This window comes from Mobula birostris, chromosome 8 (genome assembly GCF_030028105.1).
Source record: "Mobula birostris isolate sMobBir1 chromosome 8, sMobBir1.hap1, whole genome shotgun sequence".
In the NCBI taxonomy this organism is placed as follows: Eukaryota; Metazoa; Chordata; class Chondrichthyes; order Myliobatiformes; family Myliobatidae; genus Mobula; species Mobula birostris.
The window spans coordinates 58,141,554-58,158,878 of NC_092377.1; the positions used below are offsets into that span (position 1 = coordinate 58,141,554).

General features: G+C 43.0%; 2 protein-coding genes across 17 annotated transcripts in view; one reads left to right on the plus strand and one right to left on the minus strand.

Moving 5' to 3' along the window:
* Nucleotides 1-636, minus strand: part of LOC140201331 (girdin-like) — a 279,872-nt gene extending 279,236 nt beyond the window's left edge. For all 15 annotated transcript variants that reach the window (XM_072265254.1, XM_072265249.1, XM_072265248.1 and 12 more), the window contains exon 1: nt 79-636. In XM_072265254.1, coding sequence (XP_072121355.1) covers nt 79-138 — 60 coding nt within the window. In that variant the 5' untranslated portion in view covers nt 139-636. The remainder of the gene's footprint in view (nt 1-78) is intronic.
* Nucleotides 637-3,237: 2,601 nt separating this feature from the next.
* The window catches only part of cfap36 (cilia and flagella associated protein 36), a 112,391-nt gene continuing 98,303 nt past the window's right edge, over nt 3,238-17,325 (plus strand). For both annotated transcript variants that reach the window (XM_072265262.1, XM_072265263.1), the window contains exons 1-2: nt 3,238-3,387; nt 3,667-3,731. In XM_072265262.1, coding sequence (XP_072121363.1) covers nt 3,294-3,387; nt 3,667-3,731 — 159 coding nt within the window. In that variant the 5' untranslated portion in view covers nt 3,238-3,293. The remainder of the gene's footprint in view (nt 3,388-3,666; nt 3,732-17,325) is intronic.

Genomic DNA, 17,325 nt, shown 5'->3' on the forward strand with positions numbered 1-17,325 from the left:
ATTGTATTTTAGCATTTCAGCATAGAGCTCATAATTATAATCATTAATATAAATATTTGAAATCAGTTAAGTACTTACCCAAGTTACCAAGGGATCTGACATAAACTGCTCAACAAGCGTGGTAAAATCGTTCTCCATTTTCAATCAACAACAAAAAAATGAAATATCTTAAAATATATAATCCACTGCTGTTTTCTGTCTTCGTATTCCGATTTTAGCATCCTACGCAGAACCAAAAGCTAGTTTCACAAAGCATCCGTTTAAACCGCTTGGTTTAATATTGATCGATTGCAATGCAATCGAGACAATACAACATTCATGTTTATATATTATAGCGTCCACATCCCTTCAAGAAAATTGCCTTCTTCCCGCAGAAGCGAATTCCAACGGAAAGCCGTCAGACTCCAATCATTTGTAACTCTTTTGACGAATTTTAACACAAATAATTATTTTGAACAACTAGAATCCTGACGAATGCAATTCGGCATTCATTAACCGTCTATCCTTTACTTAAACCATAAATAAGAGGAACGGCTGATAGCTGATGCTTGATGAACATACGGTAGCATCTTAACGGTATTTTGATCACCACCACACGCCTCAGCCCCGCTCCAGCACGAGCCGACTAACGGCCGTCCGCCGTCACTCACTGAGCCGTGTCACAACCCTGCACGAGCTCCCCGCTCCCATTCAGACCATCCAAAGACATGAGATCCATCCGCCTCACCCCTCCCAAGATGTATCATTCCGTCATCTTCCAGCCGCAGAGGAAAAAGGCCCGCGAAGATTGGGATTTTTTAAAAAAAATCAGATAATGTGATTTATTATTATTTGCAATTATATGTCGAGAACATATTGTAGATAATGTTGGTTGAAATACTGAAAGCCACAAAAAACAAAGAGTCAATAGTGACGCCTAACGGCACAGATTCTGCAACCACATTGGCGAAACTTCCCATGAAATTTCATGGTGCTTACGTGAAAACACATCCAAATCCAGCTAATAAATGCTTTTCTTCCCTCCCCCGTCTTCATTAATCGTGATTATTTAAGCTGAGATGACTTTTGTAATGACGCGAGAGACGGACGAAAACATAGAAGATATAAGATGGAAAAGTAACCGCTGCGGTTCCTTTCCGCTAGAGCGGAAATGCTGAGCATTTTAATTAGAAGAAGCGATTGCAGTTAAAAAACAATTTTACATCATCAACGTAAGGGCGATACCGTCATCCAGTAATATAGAATATATACATAGAGACAAAGATCTGCAGTTGTATTGTTTAGGGAATGAACAATGGTGCATTGGATCAAAGATACTTCAGTCCCAACTAATGCAATTCAACTCATAGAGCCTGCGCCGAACCGCTTAATAAAGAGTCGCTGGTCAATGCCGGCTCTCTGCTCTTTCCTCCCATCTTCGCATTATTTGTTCACTGCAACAAACATCTTCTTTCAAAAATACACAATATTTATAGCATTCCTTTGATTCTTTTGCCAATCAATTTAATTTCAACGACTGAAACTATTCTTTATTTACTCAATCTCAACAATACATCACACGTCTGGATGGAAACAAAAATAATGACGCTGAACAAAATGCTGGAGGAATTCAGTATCTATGGAGGTAAAGGGATCTCAGTCTTGATTCAGGGTCTCGTCCCAAAACGTGGACGATCTCTTTGCCTTCACGGAGGATGTTTGCCCCGTTGAGTACCCTTCATGAGTTTATTTTTCTTTCCCCAGATTCCAATCTCTTCTGTCTACACTCTTCTGTCTCCTTACGGTCATTGAACATTTGCATAAAGGGCAAACAACAATGCAGCAATTCATCCAGACACTCTGAGCATAAATCTGAGCTGTACATCCAAGACGGTATTTGTGTCCTGCATACGTCTTTTTTTTGTCTTATTTCAATTCAACATACTAGCATGCAAGCACACAAGAAACAGGATCAGGAATGGGTTAATTGTCACCTTGAGTTTGCTCTGTCTTTCAATAAAATCATGGGCGATCACAAAAACAGATCTAAGCCAGTCAAGCAGCATCTGTGGAAGGAGAAACCAGTCAACTTTTCAGGTCCGTTCAGAATCGGAGCAGCTGCTTTCAAAACAGAGCTGGAAAGAGAAGGTGAGACACGACAAAATATATGGAGGATGATTAAAACATATCAAATGATATTAAGCATGCATATTTACTACAAGGAAATAATTTAGTAGGATTGTATGCAATCAGAGAGCAGTTTACCTGAAGTTGGAAAATTCAGTGTTCTGTCCAGAAGGTTGCAAGTTGCCCAAACATCAGAGACAGATTCGAATAGCAGTTTGATTGAGATTTAAAATGACATGCAACAAGCTCAGTATAGCCACTGGGAACTGAGCACAGGCACTCTACAAAGCAATCAGCCAATTAGCATTTGGTTTCTCCAATGTAGAGAGGCCACATGTGAGATTGGGAGAAGTGCAATAGATCTGCTTGTAGATTAAGTGGAAATATGCTGGAGGTTCTCAGTAAGTCAGGCAATATCTGTGGAGGCCAAGGAATAGTTAAGAGAGTTTTTGTCTTGCAATAACCTAGAGTTTATTCCAAAGACTCTGTAGCCCTCGTACATGTAACATTGGGGTTTGATGAATGCATCAGAATCATATCTCAACAGGCTTAGGTCCGAACAAACACTTCCCAGAAATGGAGGCAGCATATGTCGGCTGGCACAGGGTTGATAGATACATTTGATATGGTAGATCAGGGGTAGTAACATTTTGAATGAGAAAGTGACTCATGTTTGAAAAGGAGGGGGGCTAGTCAGCTGTGCATTGAAATTATGCTTTTAGAGAAAAGCCTGCTTTTAAAAAGTGTCAATATGCCTCAAAGTACTCCATTTATGTTTGAAATTAGAGACCGTGACAATAGAAACAGTTTTATTATCTGATGGCTACGCACATAATATTCTTAATTAAGAAAACAAACGCTATACTCAGGCGCAGAATTGGTTTTCAAGCTTAAAGCTGGCTGAATGGAAGCAATGCGTTTGAGCACCCTGTCATAAACGGCATTGTGCGCGCAACCTTTCCTGTCTATTATTCAGGCGGAATGCTGGAGACTCAGAGCTCGGAAGAACAAACTTGGCTTTGACTTGTTATGACGCATGTCTTCTTTGGGCTTGAAAGACCAAACTGTTACTTTTCAGGTTGAGCTCGTTGGTTGTCAAGGAAACATATTTGGAGTAGTTTTCATCCGGGAACTTTGGCGTCCTGGTGGTGAGCTGAGTCGCTCTGCTTTCAGCTCGAGGAAAAAAAATGGAAGAGTGGGTAGTGGAAGGGATTGCTGGGTTTTTGAGCAGCCCGTGTTGGATTATTCCAGTCACTGATTTTATCGAACACAATTGTGCAGGTAAACAGCTAGATTGATGTTCATTCTGTTCCCTTCATATATTGAACGGAATTTACAGTGCTTTGTCATGTAGCAGAGTTTTAGGCCTTCTGAGATTTAACAAGACAAGTTATATAGTATGTAACTCAGTGTTAATGTATTCCTCATATCACTCTTACTGTCACCTTTTTAACTGAATCATGAAAATATGTTACGGATGACGGAGCAGTAAGGTGTAGTGTTAGATGCAGTGTTTATTGAACACATTAGTGTAGATGGTTATTTTTTCCTCTATTTCAGTTTTTGATGATGAAGAAGAAAACAAGTTATCTTATACAGAAATCCACCAGGATTACAAGGATTTGGTGAGTTATTTTGGTCAACAAAGTGTAGCTCAGTATCACTTGTTAGATTATTTGATTTGATATGCATTGAAAATGTTTGATGAACTGTTTAATGTTGGCGTAGACAAATGATAAAATAAAGCGAACTTACTATACTGACAATAAACAGAAGGTTTTCACGAGAAGTACTGTGATACATCTTCTCCAATTTTATTTTGTCTTATTTGTTATTTTCTATGATTCTTTATTTCAAAGTAAATGTATTATCAATGTACATATACCCTTTGTCACCATATACAACCCTGAGATTCCTTTTTATTGTGAGCATACACAAGAAATCGAATAACCATAATAGAATCAATGAAAGACTGCACCAACAGGATGTGCAACCACTGTGCAAAAGACAACAAACTGTGCAAATACAAATAGAAGTAATAATAATGAAAATAATAAATATCAAGAACATGAGATGAGAGTCCTTGAAAGTAAGTCCATAAGTTGTAGGAATATCTCAGTGATGGGGGAAGTGAAAATGAGTGATTCAAGAGCCTGTTAGTTGAGGGGTAATAACTATTCTGAATCTGGTGGTGTGAGACTTGGGGCTCCTGTACCACCTTCCTGACAACAGCAGTGAGGAGTTAGCATGGCCTGGGGGGTGGGGTAGATGCTGCTTTCCTTTGACAACACTCTGTGCTGTATGGTGGGGAGGGCCTACCTGTGATGGACTGGGCTGCATCCACTTTTTAGAACATAGAACATAGAATAGTACAGCACAGTACAGGCCCTTCGGCCCACAATGTTGTGCCGACCCTCAAACCCTGCCTCCCATATAAGCCCCCACCTTAAATTCCTCCATATACCTGTCTAGTAGTCTCTTAAACTTCACTAGTGTATCTGCCTCCACCACTGACTCAGGCAGTACATTCCACATACCAACCACTCTGAGTAAAAAGCCTTCCTCTAATATGCCCCTTGAACTTCCCACCCCTTACCTTAAAGCCATGTCCTTTTGTATTGAGCAGTGGTGCCCTGGGGAAGAGGCACTGGCTATCCACTCTATCTATTCCTCTTATTATCTTGTACACCTCTATCATGTCTCCTCTCATCCTCTTTCTCTCCAAAGAGTAAAGCCCTAGCTCCCTTAATCTCTGATCATAATGCATACTCTCTAAACCAGGCAGCATCCTGGTAAATCTCTTCTGAACCCTTTCCAATGCTTCCACATCCTTCCTATAGTGAGGTGACCAGAACTGGACACAGTACTCCAAGTGTGGCCTAACCAGAGTTTTATAGAGCTGCATCATTACATTGCGACTCTTAAACTCTGTCCCTCGACTTATGAAAGCTAACACCCCATAAGCTTTCTTAACTACCCTATCCACCTGTGAGGCAACGTTCAGGGATCTGTGGACATGTACCCCCAGATCCCTCTGCTCCTCCACACTACCAAGTATCCTGCCATTTACTTTGTACTCTGCCTTGGAGTTTGTCCTTCCAAAGTGTACCACCTCACACTTCTCCGGGTTGAACTCCATCTGCCACTTCTCAGCCCACTTCTGCATCCTATCAATGTCTCTCTGCAGTCTTTGACAATCCTCTGCACTATCTACAACACCACCAACCTTTGTGTCATCTGCAAACTTGCAAACCCACCCTTCCACCTCCACATCCAGGTCGTTAATAAAAATCATGAAAAGTAGGGGTCCCAGAACAGATCCTTATGGGACACCACTAGTCACAATTCTCCAATCTGAATGTACTCCCTCCACCACGACCCTCTGCCTTCTGCAGGCAAGCCAATTCTGAATCCACCTGGCCAAACCTCCCTGGATCCCATGCCTTCTAACTTTCTGAATAAGCCTACCGTATGGAACCTTGTCAAATGCCTTACTAAAATCCATATAGATCACATCTACTGCACTACCCTCATCTATATGCCTGGTCACCTCCTCAAAGAACTCTATCAGGCTTGTTAGACACGATCTGCCCTTCACAAAGCCATGCTGACTGTCCCTGATCAGACCATGATTCTCTAAATGCCCAGGGATCCTATCTCTAAATCTTTTCCAACAGCTTTCCCACCACGGACATAAGGCTCACTGGTCTGTAATTACCCGGACTATCCCTACTACCTTTTTTGAACAAGGGGACAACATTCGCCTCCCTCCAATTCTCCGGTACCATTCCCGTGGACAACGAGGACATAAAGATCCTAGCCAGAGGCTCAGCAATCTCTTCCCTTGCCTCGTGGAGCAGCCTGGGGAATATTCCATCAGGCCCCGGGGACTTATCCGTCCTAATGTATTTTAACAACTCCAACACCTCCTCTCCCTTAATATCAACATGCTCCAGAACATCAACCTCACTCATATTGTCCTCACCATCATCAAGTTCCCTCTCATTGGTGAATTCCGAAGAGAAGTGCTCATTGAGGACCTCGCTCATTTCCACAGCCTCCAGGCACATCTTCCCACCTTTATCTCTAATCAGTCCTACCTTCAGTCCTGTCATCCTTCTGTTCACATAATTGAAGAATGCCTTGGGATTTTCCTTTACCCTACTCGCCAAGGCCTTTTCATACCCCCTTCTTGCTCTTCTCAGCCCCTTCTTAAGCTCCTTTCTTGCTTCCCTATATTCCTCAATAGACCCATCTGATCCTTGCTTCCTAAACCTCATGTATGCTGCCTTCTTCCACCTGACCTAGATTTTTCCACCTCACTTGTCACCCATGGTTCCTTCACCCTACCATTCTTTATCTTCCTCACCAGGACAAATTTATCCCCAACATCCTGCAAGAGATCTCTAAACATCAACCACATGTCCATAGTACATTTCCCTGCAAAAACATCATCCCAATTCACACCCGCAAGTTCTATCCTTATAGCCTCATAATTTGCCCTTCCCCAATTAAAAATTTTCCTGTCCTCTCTGATTCTATCCTTTTCCATGATAATGCTAAAGGCCAGGGAGCAGTGGTCACTGTCCCCCAGATGCTCTCCCACTGAGAGATCTGTGACCTGACCCGGTTCATTACCTACTACTAGATCTAGTACGGCATTCCCCCTAGTCGGCCTGTCCACATACTGTGACAGGAATCGGTCCTGGACCCACTTAACAAACTCTGCCCCATCTAAACCCTTGGAACTAATTAGGTGCCAATCAATATTAGGGAAGTTAAAGTCACCCATGATAACAACCCTGTTATTGTTGCACCTTTCCAAAATCTGCCTCCCAATCTGCTCCTCTGTATCTCTGCTGCTACCAGGGGGCCTATAGAATACCCCCAGTACAGTAACTGCTGCCTTCCTGTTCCTGACTTCCACCCATACTGACTCAAAAGAGGATCCTGCTACATTACCCACCCTTTCTGTAGCTGTAATAGTTTCCCTGACCAGTAATGCCACCCCTCCTCCCCTTTTTCCACCCTCTCTATCCCTTTTAAAGCACTGAAATCCAGGAATATTGAGAATCCAATCCTGTCCTGGTGCCAGCCAAGTCTCTGTAATGACCACTACATCATAATTCCATGTATGTATCCAAGCTCTCAGTTTATCACCTTTGTTCCTAATGCTTCTTGCATTGAGGTACACACATTTCAGCCCTTCTACCTTACTGTCTTTACACCGTTTATTCTGCTTCTCTTTCCTCAAAGCCTCTCTATATGTTAGATCTGGCTTTACTCCATGCACGTCTTTCACTGCTCTATTGCTCCGGGTCCCATCCCCCTTGCAAATTAGTTTAAACCCTCCCGAACCATGCTAGCAAACCTACCTGCAAGGATATTGCTCCCTCTCGAGTTCAGGTGCAACCCATCCAATCTGTACAGGTCCCACCTTCCCCAGAAGAGATCCCAATGATCCAATAATCTAAAACCCTGCTCCCTGCACCAACTCCTCAGCCACGCATTCAACTGCCATCTCCTCCAGTTCTTACCATCACTGTCACGTAGCACTGGCAGCAATCCTGAGAACGCCACCCTTGAGGTCCTGTTCTTCAGCCTTCTGCCTAGTTCCCTAAACTCACACTTAAGGACCTCATCCCTCTTCCTGCCTATGTCGTTGGTCCCAACATGTAGCACGACTTCTGGTTGCTTTCCCTCTCGTACCAGGATGTCGTGCACCCGGTCAGAGACATCCCGGATCCTGGCACTCGGGAGGCAACAAACCATGTGGGTGTCCTTCTCACGTCCACAAAATCTCCTGTCTGCTCCCCTGACTATAGAGTCTCCAATGACAACAGCTCTCCTCTTCTTCGTCCCACACTTCTGCACCACTGGGTCAGACTCAGTGCCGGAGGCCTTGCCACCATGGCTCACACCTGGTTGGTCGTCCCCGCCAACAGTATCCAGGACCGGTAAGCTTATTATTCAGGGGAATGGCTACAGGGTGCTCTGCACTACCTGTCTGCTCACCTTCGCTTTCCCCCCTCTGACTGTCACCCAATGACCTGCTTCCGACAGCCTAGGTGTGACTACCTCCCTGTAGCTCTCATCTATGACTGCCTCATTCTCCCTTATGAATTGAAGGTCATCCAGCTGCTGCTCCAGATTCCTTACACGGTCTTCCAGATCGCCCAGCCGTATGCACTTCTGGCAGATGTGACTCTGTGGGAGAGGGGCGTTCCTCCAAGACTGCCACATCTCACATGAGAGGCACATCACCATCTCAGGAGACATTGTAAAGACTAACTGTGAGCAAGCTTGTCCTCTGCCTCTTCTCGTTGAAGCCTCTCGAGTCAAAGCCTCAAATCTCCACTCCTTCACTGGCCCACTCACTCACTGGCTGCTTCGCTTGGGCTATCCCTCTATTTATCTGTTTGAGCTTTTCAAAATGTTTGGTCACCTGACATCGACTGCCCAATCAGCTGCTTTCTGCTGAGTCTGAGCTATTCAAATCTTGATTGTCTAATCAAGGACTTTCTGCTGATCTATTCAAATCTTGATTGACTTGATTGCACAGACCAACTGCCAAAACTGCCAGAATCTCTCGAGTCAAAGCCTCAAAGCTCCACTCCTTCACTGGCCCACTCACTCACTGGCCGCTTTCCACAGGCCACTTCGTTTGAGCTATCCCTCTATTTTTTTGTAGGATTTTCCATTCAAAGACATTGGTGTTTCCATACCAGGCTGTGATGAAGACAGACAGTATACTCTCCACACATCTACAAAAATTTTCCAAAGTTTTAGATGTAATGCTGAATGTTCACAAACTTCTAAGGAGGTAGAGGCGCTTTCTTGCTTTCTTTGTTAATGTACTTACATGTTGGACCTGAAATAGGTCCTCTGAAATAATGACACCGAGGAACTTAAACATAAAAACATAGAAAAACTACAGCACAATACAGGCCCTTTGGCCCACAAAGCTGTGCTGAACATGTCCTTACCTTAGAAATTACCAAGGGTTACCCATAGCCCTCTATTTTTCTAAGCTCCATGTACCTATCCAGGAGTCTCTTAAATGACCCTATCATATCTGCCTCCACCACCGTCGCCAGCAGCCCATTCCACGCACTCACCACTCTCTGCGTTTAAAAAAAAATTTACCCCTGACATCTCCTCTGTACCTACTTCCAAGCACCTTAAAACTATGCCCTCTCGTGCTAGCCATTTCAACCCTGGGAAAAAGCCTCTGACTATCCACACAATCAATGCCTCTCATCATCTTGTACACCTCTATCAGGTCACCTCTCATCCTCCGTCACTCCAAGGAGAAAAGGCCAAGTTCACTCAACCTATTCTCATAAGGCATGCTCCCCAATCCAGGCAACATCCTTGTAAGTCTCCTCTGCACCCTTTCTATGGTTTCCACATCCTTCCTGTAGTGAGGCGACCAGAACTGACCCTCTCTGTCTTTGATCACCCGATGAGACCTGCTCAGGGACCTCTGGTTTCCTCTTCCTAAAGTCAAATATCGGCTCCTCTGAGTGAGAGGCACCACTCAGCCAGATCTTCAATCTCCTTCCTATATGCTGATTTGTCACCATCTTTGATTTGGCCAACAGCAGTGGTGTCATCAGCAAACTTGAATATGGCATTGGAGCTGTGCTTAGCTACACATTTTGCCTCTTATCTTTTCCATTGTGATCTTTCAACTTTATTCTTATCCCTTCATACACTGCATGACAATTGATGCTGAAAACAATTCACTTTACTCTTGATGAAGGGTCTCGGCCTGAAACGTCGACTGTACCTCTTCCTAGAGATGCTGCCTGGCCTGCTGCATTCACCAGCAACTTTGATGTGTGTTGCTCACTTTACTCTTGTATTGTTTCCTTTTTCCCGGTTTCTCAAAAAAAAGCCTTGTCCCTCTTCTGTGCACATTCCTATTGAATACATTGTGCTGGGATCTGTGTTTGCCTGTCTTCTAATAAACCTCATTGCAATAACTTTTTGAGGCTACAAAGTTTCCAGATCCTGTTTCACCTTATAAAAAATGGGTTGTGGGTGACCAAGTTTCAAGTAGTAAAAACCCAGAATAGAAACTTATGGTCTGTCGACAAACTGCCTTGTTGGCCTTGTGTTAGCTTGATAATTAGAGGCAGTGAGGGACAGTTGAATAATTTTATATATAATTTAAAACACATTACTTAGTTTAAATAAACTTAAATAGTTTAATTGACATATATTAGGGTGCATAGGAGGTCACCTAGTCCATGCAGTATCCCAGTAGAGCAATTCTATCAGTCCTTATTGTCCATGTTTTTCTCTTGCAGTTAATCTGGTGTTTTTCAAGTTTATTTGCAGAAGAAAGACAGCATTACTCTGGTTAGCAATGAGGTTTATCTTTAAACACCAATTACACCAGAAGTGTTAAGATTTCTTGTAAAATTTATAAAACAATACATCCTTGTCCATGCCTGATTTTACTACCAGACAAATATGCCTTGCACTTAACCTTTTGAATGGCAAATTTTCAACACGTTTTCAAAATGCTTCAACGTTAAAAGTGCTTACACTTATGAAATAATAAAGAGAAGAAACTCGTTTCTTCTAACACCTATATGGAAAAGAATATTCTGTTTTATAATACTATGATCATTTATGTACCAGTGGCCAGGTGAGAAATTCTGGAAATAGCATCTGCTCAGGTGGATTTAAATGCTCTGAGGAAGTGTTGAAATACAAATATTTCTTCAGCATCTCAGATAAGTCCTTTTAAAAAGCTCAGAGACTTGGAGAAGCTATGGTGTATTCATGTGAAGAGGGGTATTATTTTAGAATGAGATATTGATTAAGTTAGCATTTGTAAGACATAGGATTAATATCTATGGGATGCTAAGATTCAAAAAAGTTTGTGAACCCTTTGCAGTTACCTGGCCTTCTGCCTAAATTAATAACAGACAAACAATTGTACTTTTATGTCTTTATTGAACACATTGTTTAATCATTCACAGTCCAGACTGGAAAATGTATGGGAATCTTGTATTTAATAACTGGTAGGACCTCCTTTAGCAGTAATAACCTCCACTAAACTTTCCTGTAGCTACTGATCAGACTTGCACAACGGGGAGGAGGAATTTTAGATCATTTCTCCATACAAAACGGTTTTGTCAATATTTCTGGGATACCTTGCATGAACAGCCCTCTTCAGGTCATGCCATGACATCTCAGTTGGGCTAAGATCTAGGCTTTGACTTGGCTATTCCAAAACTCAGGTTTTCTTCTTTCCAAACCATTCTGTTTGTTGATTTGCTCTGGTGTTTTGGATCATTGCCCTGTTGCATCATCCAGCTTTGGTTTCAGACCACTACCCTGATACTCTCCTATAAAAGGTCTTGATACAACTTTGAATTCATTGTTCCCTCAATGATTGCAAGCTGTCCAAACCCTGAGGCAGCAAAGTAGTCCTAAACCATGATGCTTCTTCCACCATGCTTCACAGTTAGGATGTGATTTTGTTGTTGGTGTGCAGTACCTTTTTTCCTCCAAAAATAGCAGTGGGCATTTTTTTGCCAAAAAGTTCAACTTTTGTCTTACCCGTCCACAGAACATTGTCCCAAAAATGCTGTGGAACATCCAGGTGCTCTTTGCAAACTTGAGACGTGCAGCAATGGTATTGTTTGGAGAGTAGTGGTTTCTTCTGTAGTGTCCTTCCATGAACACCGTTCTTGTTCAGTGTGTTTCTTATAGTGGACACATGAACAGAGACTTCAGCAAGTTCTCGAGATTTCTGCAGGTCTTTTGCTGTTACCCTTGGGTTCTTTTTCACCTCCTTTAGCAGAAATGATTGGAGCAGCTGACTTCAAATAGCTTTTGTAGAAGGCATTATCCCAGAGGTTCACATACTTTTTAAAATCTAGGCTGTGATTGTTTAAATGGTGTACTCAGTATTGACAAAAAGAAGTACAATTGTTTGTATGTTGGTTTAGAAGAAATGTGTTTGTATATCATTGTAACTTAAATGAAGATGAGACCACATTTTATGAGTACAGGTTTCCCCCACCATCCGAAGGTAGAGCGTTCCTATGGAACGGTTCGTAAGGCAGAATGTCGTAAAGCGAAGAGGCAGTTACCATTTATTTATATGGGAAAAATTTGTGAGCGTTCGCAGACTCAAAAATAACCTACTAAATCATGCCAAATAACACATAAAACCTAAAATAACAGTAACATATAGTAAAAGCAGGCATGATATGATAAATACACAGCCTATGTAACGTAGAAATACTTTTCCACAATCTTTGCCTGCACTGTTCTCTGTAGCGAAAATCTCACGCAAGCGCTCTCAGCAGAAACACGGCGCAAGCGCTCTCTAGTAACTTTTAAGCTATGAAGCTGCCAAATCATACCAAATAACACGTAAAAATACACAGCCAATATAAAGTAGAAATAATGTATGTACAGTGTAGTATCACTTACCGGAATTGGGAAAGCGCCGAGCACACTGTTGATGGCGTGTTAGGCTGAGTCATCGCAGGTTGGGGTGGTGCAGTGGCCCCCACCCTCTGGGCAGCGAGCGATACCGATCTGCAAAGCATGCAGGTTTACAGCTGTAGCTGGGAGGCACACAGCACATCTTTAAGAAAAAAGTCGAAATAAACAGGTGGCACCTAATTAATTAGCATGTTTATTTCGACTTTTTTCTTAAAGATGTGCTGTGTGCCTCCCGGCTACAGCTGCATTCTCCGCGAATCGGTATCTGTCCAGGGCCCGGGGGTTGGGGTGGTGGGATACTGGTTATACTGGGCGGTGTCATCATTGTCTGTTTCCATTAGGGCAGGCAGCTCATCTTCTTCTATCTCTGCCTGCCTTGATGTCGAAGTTCGAGGTTCGTCGTCTGCTGTGGCTGATGTGGAAGGCTTGCTTGACTGCTGAGCCTCACGCATTTTTCTATCATACAGTTCTTTGTAAGGACTCAAACCATCTTGCAAATATGCCCTAAACCAGGGGTCCCCGACCTTTTTTGCACTGCGGACGGGTTTAATATTGACGATATTCTTGCGGACCGGCCGACACGGGGGGGGGGCGGGGAAGGGTTGCCAATGGACAAGAGTAGCAGTCAAATACGTTGTGTTTACCCCGAAAAGACTACAATGACCATGAAGCCTTGCGCAGGCACCAGTGCGCATACGTGACTTACTCATGCATGTACGTCCGGATTTTTTCTACAAATCGTTTTTTGGCGATTCTGTTTGTGGGGGAGGGGTGGGTGTTAATCACGACCAGAATATAGGTGATAAGTGGCTAATACACTCAATTTCGTTTCTAAAAGGGTTTATCTAATGAATTTAATATTAAACACAGCGCATATTTTCCTCGCATGAATATAGTGATAAGTCAATTATCAGGGGAGGACAGGGGAGCTTGAAGTAAGTGTTGAATGAACTTCCAGTAGAAGTGGTAGGGGCAGGTTCGATATTATCATTTAACAAAAAATTGGATAGGTATATGGACAGGAAAGGAATGGAGGGTTATGGGCTGAGTGCAGGTTGGTGGGACCAAGTGAGGGTAGCGTTCGGCATGGACTAGAAGGGCCGAGATGGCCTGTTTCCGTGCTGTAATTGTTATATGGTTATATAAGTCAATAGCATCATAACATTTTAAGTAATGTTTGGATATTAAACACACGGCACACATTTTCCCTGTATGAACATATAAAATCGTTGCAACACACCAATATCACTGAATCAGTGGGAGCCCTGGGCTTGTTTCCCTGCAACAACACAGTCCTATCGAAGGGTGATGGGAGACAGCGATACTTGAAGGGGGTTCCTTATGTCCAGTCTATTCCGCAATTTAGTTTTCGTTGCATTCATTGCAGAGATATGTTGGAAATGGAAGCAACGTTTTCAGCGCTTTTGTGGCGAGCTCAGGATATTCAGCCTTGACTTTGATCCAGAATGCCGGCAGAGATGTTATGTCAAACATACTTTTCAGCCCGTCGTCATTTACAAGCTCGAGGAGTTGATCTCCTTCCCACGCTGACATGGATGATGCCTGCGTAATGAGCTCGCGTGCGTTCATGCTCAACAGTGTGTGACGGGGCATGGGGAGAGGTGCAGCTGACTCATATCGCCAAATCATATCGTTTCCTTGCGGCCCGGTAGTGCATACTTTGCAGCCCGGTGGTTGGGGACCGCTGCCCTAAACCGACGTACCCTTTCAAAATTAAAGTCATACTTTCTCATTTCTCATTCGGTTTCGTTTGTTATCCTTTCCTCTTCCAATTGCATCAGCTTTTCATCTATCAATTCTTGGTCATGGGATGCCAAAACCTCTTCAACATCATCTTCGTCAACTTCCACAAGCCAAACTCACTTTGTCCTTACTTCGTTCACCACGATCAAAATGCTTAATTATGTCTAGTTTTACGCTAAGTGTAACACCCCTACGAGCTCTTTTAGGCTTTTCCGATACCTTAGAACTCATCTTGCTGACGGCTGCTCATAGGCACGTGTTTAAGCAATGCCGGTGAGATTGCCATTCCGAATCCGGGGGAGAGCAGCTGCTCGGGGCGCGCGCTGCTTTTTATCGTGCGCTGCCTTTTTCGTATCAGTGAAAACACCATCTGTTAGCAAAAACAGGGAACTAATGTAGGTCTTTCGTAACAGTAAGGTTTCATAAAGCGAACGTTCGAAAAGCGGGACACCTGTAATTAATGCAGAAAACCAGGTAATTGCAAAGGGTTCACAAACCTTTTCTTGCAACTGTATATGAACTTGCATTTGGGATACCAGCGAAATGAATTTACTGGCTGCTGCAGGGCTAAAGGTATCTTCTACTGCCTGGGAACTCTTTGTGGCTGCATTTCTGACTTGCAAACTGCTCAGGTTACAAATGGTTCACAAGAACAGAATGATGTCCTAATCTGGGGAGGACCTGCACATTATCTTGATTATTTAATTATGATTGTGGTTTGCCCAGTTGGTTGTAAAAGTTGTTGAGATTTTTAAAAGCTGACATGGGTAGATGTTTGGAAAATACTGATAGATGTTATGGAGATGAGAAGCTTAGCACCAATCTTATTTAATGTTTGAAGGTTCTTGAGCAGCTAGTTATTTTCTAATTTTTTATCAAAAAGTTGATGTTGAGTTTGTCTTTTTATAAGTTCTAAATTTTTGAGTTTAAGAAATATGTAGCTTAAATCAAATCCATGTCACTCATATTTGCAAGCCAAAACATTAAGGAATGAAAAGAGGCTGCGGATCCTAACCAGGCTTTATTTCCAATAATGAGGTGCTAATATCCTGGGCTCTACATTGTGAACTGCACCTCAGTGAAAAAGAAACTAATTGAAGGGATGGAGCAAGAACACCAGAAACAGCCAATGCTGCAAGTCCAGCAAGTTCCAACCCTTTAAGTTTTCTAATTATCTTTTAATTTTTTATCACTGAAACTATAACTTATTTTACATATTTTACAGTATGTTTGCCTTGGCCATTTTGTGACCTATTAGCATTCAGCCTAATGAGTGTATACTGGTGTTTATACCATCCTCAAATATTTTTCTTTCCTCATCTAAATTCAAAATCTCTCTATTGCATCTCCCTTGCGCTTATTTAGCCTCTCCTTAAATGCATACTATTTCCACCAGTATTTTCACCATCTCTGCCGCCATTTTTTGTGCTCTTCCCCCGCAAGTGAAATATTTTGTTTGTATCCACCTTGTCAAAATGCTTAATAATTTTAAAGTTAAGTTCCCTGTCACCCACCTTTTCTTGGGAGAATACAAATGCAGTATGATCATTTTTTTTTATTTTTGCAGCTGCATATACTCTTCAATTTCTGATATTATCTTTTTAAGTGTTCTCTACACTCTGTCTAGTGCCTCAGTGTCAGGGAAACCAGAACTGCATGCCATGCACTTAAATGTTTTCTAATCAAGATTTAATTATTTCCTACTACTCAACTTTGTTTCTTTTGGAGCCATTTCAGTGCTTTATTTATTTTCATTATGGTCTTGTGAAATTGTGATACAACTTTGTAATTGGTGTATCACTATCAGAGATCTGTTTCTTCCACTACATCACCAAACTTCCTCCTTGTATATAAAATAAGCATCCATTTCTATCAAAATGCAGTGCTTGCTTTTGTGTTGAACTTTCTTTGCTATTTTTTAATATTCATTCTGCAAGTGTATTAATGTGCTCTTGTACTTTGGTGTCTCCTCAATCCTCCTTTTCTTTCTCCTAATCTAAATCTGTTATTATGTGCTCCTCAACATTTAGTATCATCCCAAATAGAAAATAACAAGATATCCACTTATCTGTTTAATATTGTCTGAGTGAACTGAGGAAGAGACACAGAGACCATAGGTGTAGATGCTGGAACCTGCAGCAAAAGATGAGCTTCTGGAAGGACTGAGTGGGTTGGGCAGCATCTGTGGTGGGAAATGGGACAGACTGTGGCGACCCACTTTCTAGCACACATGAGCCGGCTCACAAAACAGCACGCGCCGGCGGAGGGCCGGCCCCAGAAAGGGCTCCAGGCCATCTTCAGCAGGGGGAAAATCCTGCGCGCGGAAAGGGTCTGGGAATATGCATTCCCCACAGCAGTCCTGCCCCAGGGAGGGCGGGAACGGGAAGGCTTTAAAGCAGGCCGCGAAGTTTGGATAAATCTCTTTATCGCAACTCCAACTCACCGACTCCGTGTGGTTATTCTAGCGCTGTGTGTAGCACACCGCTACATTTGGTGACCCCTACGGCCCAAACGATATTTGGGCCAGAGATGACTGACGCCACATCTGTTCACGCAGTTTCGTTACAACTGCCACGCTTTTGGCCGCTGAGATCCCGTCTGTGGTTTGAACAGGCAGAAGCACAATTCCACATTCGGCAGATAATCTCGGAGTCCACTCGTTACTACTACGTGCTGAGCTCCCTCGACGAAGAGACTGCTGCACAAGTTGAGGAGTTTATACAGTCGCCCCCGGAGAACGGCAAATACACAGCGTTCAAAACCCTGCTCCTGTACGTCTGGGACAAACCCTGGCTCATGTTTGAGCAGGCGTTCCTAGAGCAACTGCCCGAGGACATATGCCTGCTGCTGTCCAACACAGATTTCAGCGACCCGCAGGGGGTGGCAGCCCGGGCAGATGTGATGTGGAATGCCAAGATGGAGAGAGGGGCATCTGTCGCACAGATCACCAAGCCGTGGGCCCAACGGCAGACCAGACCA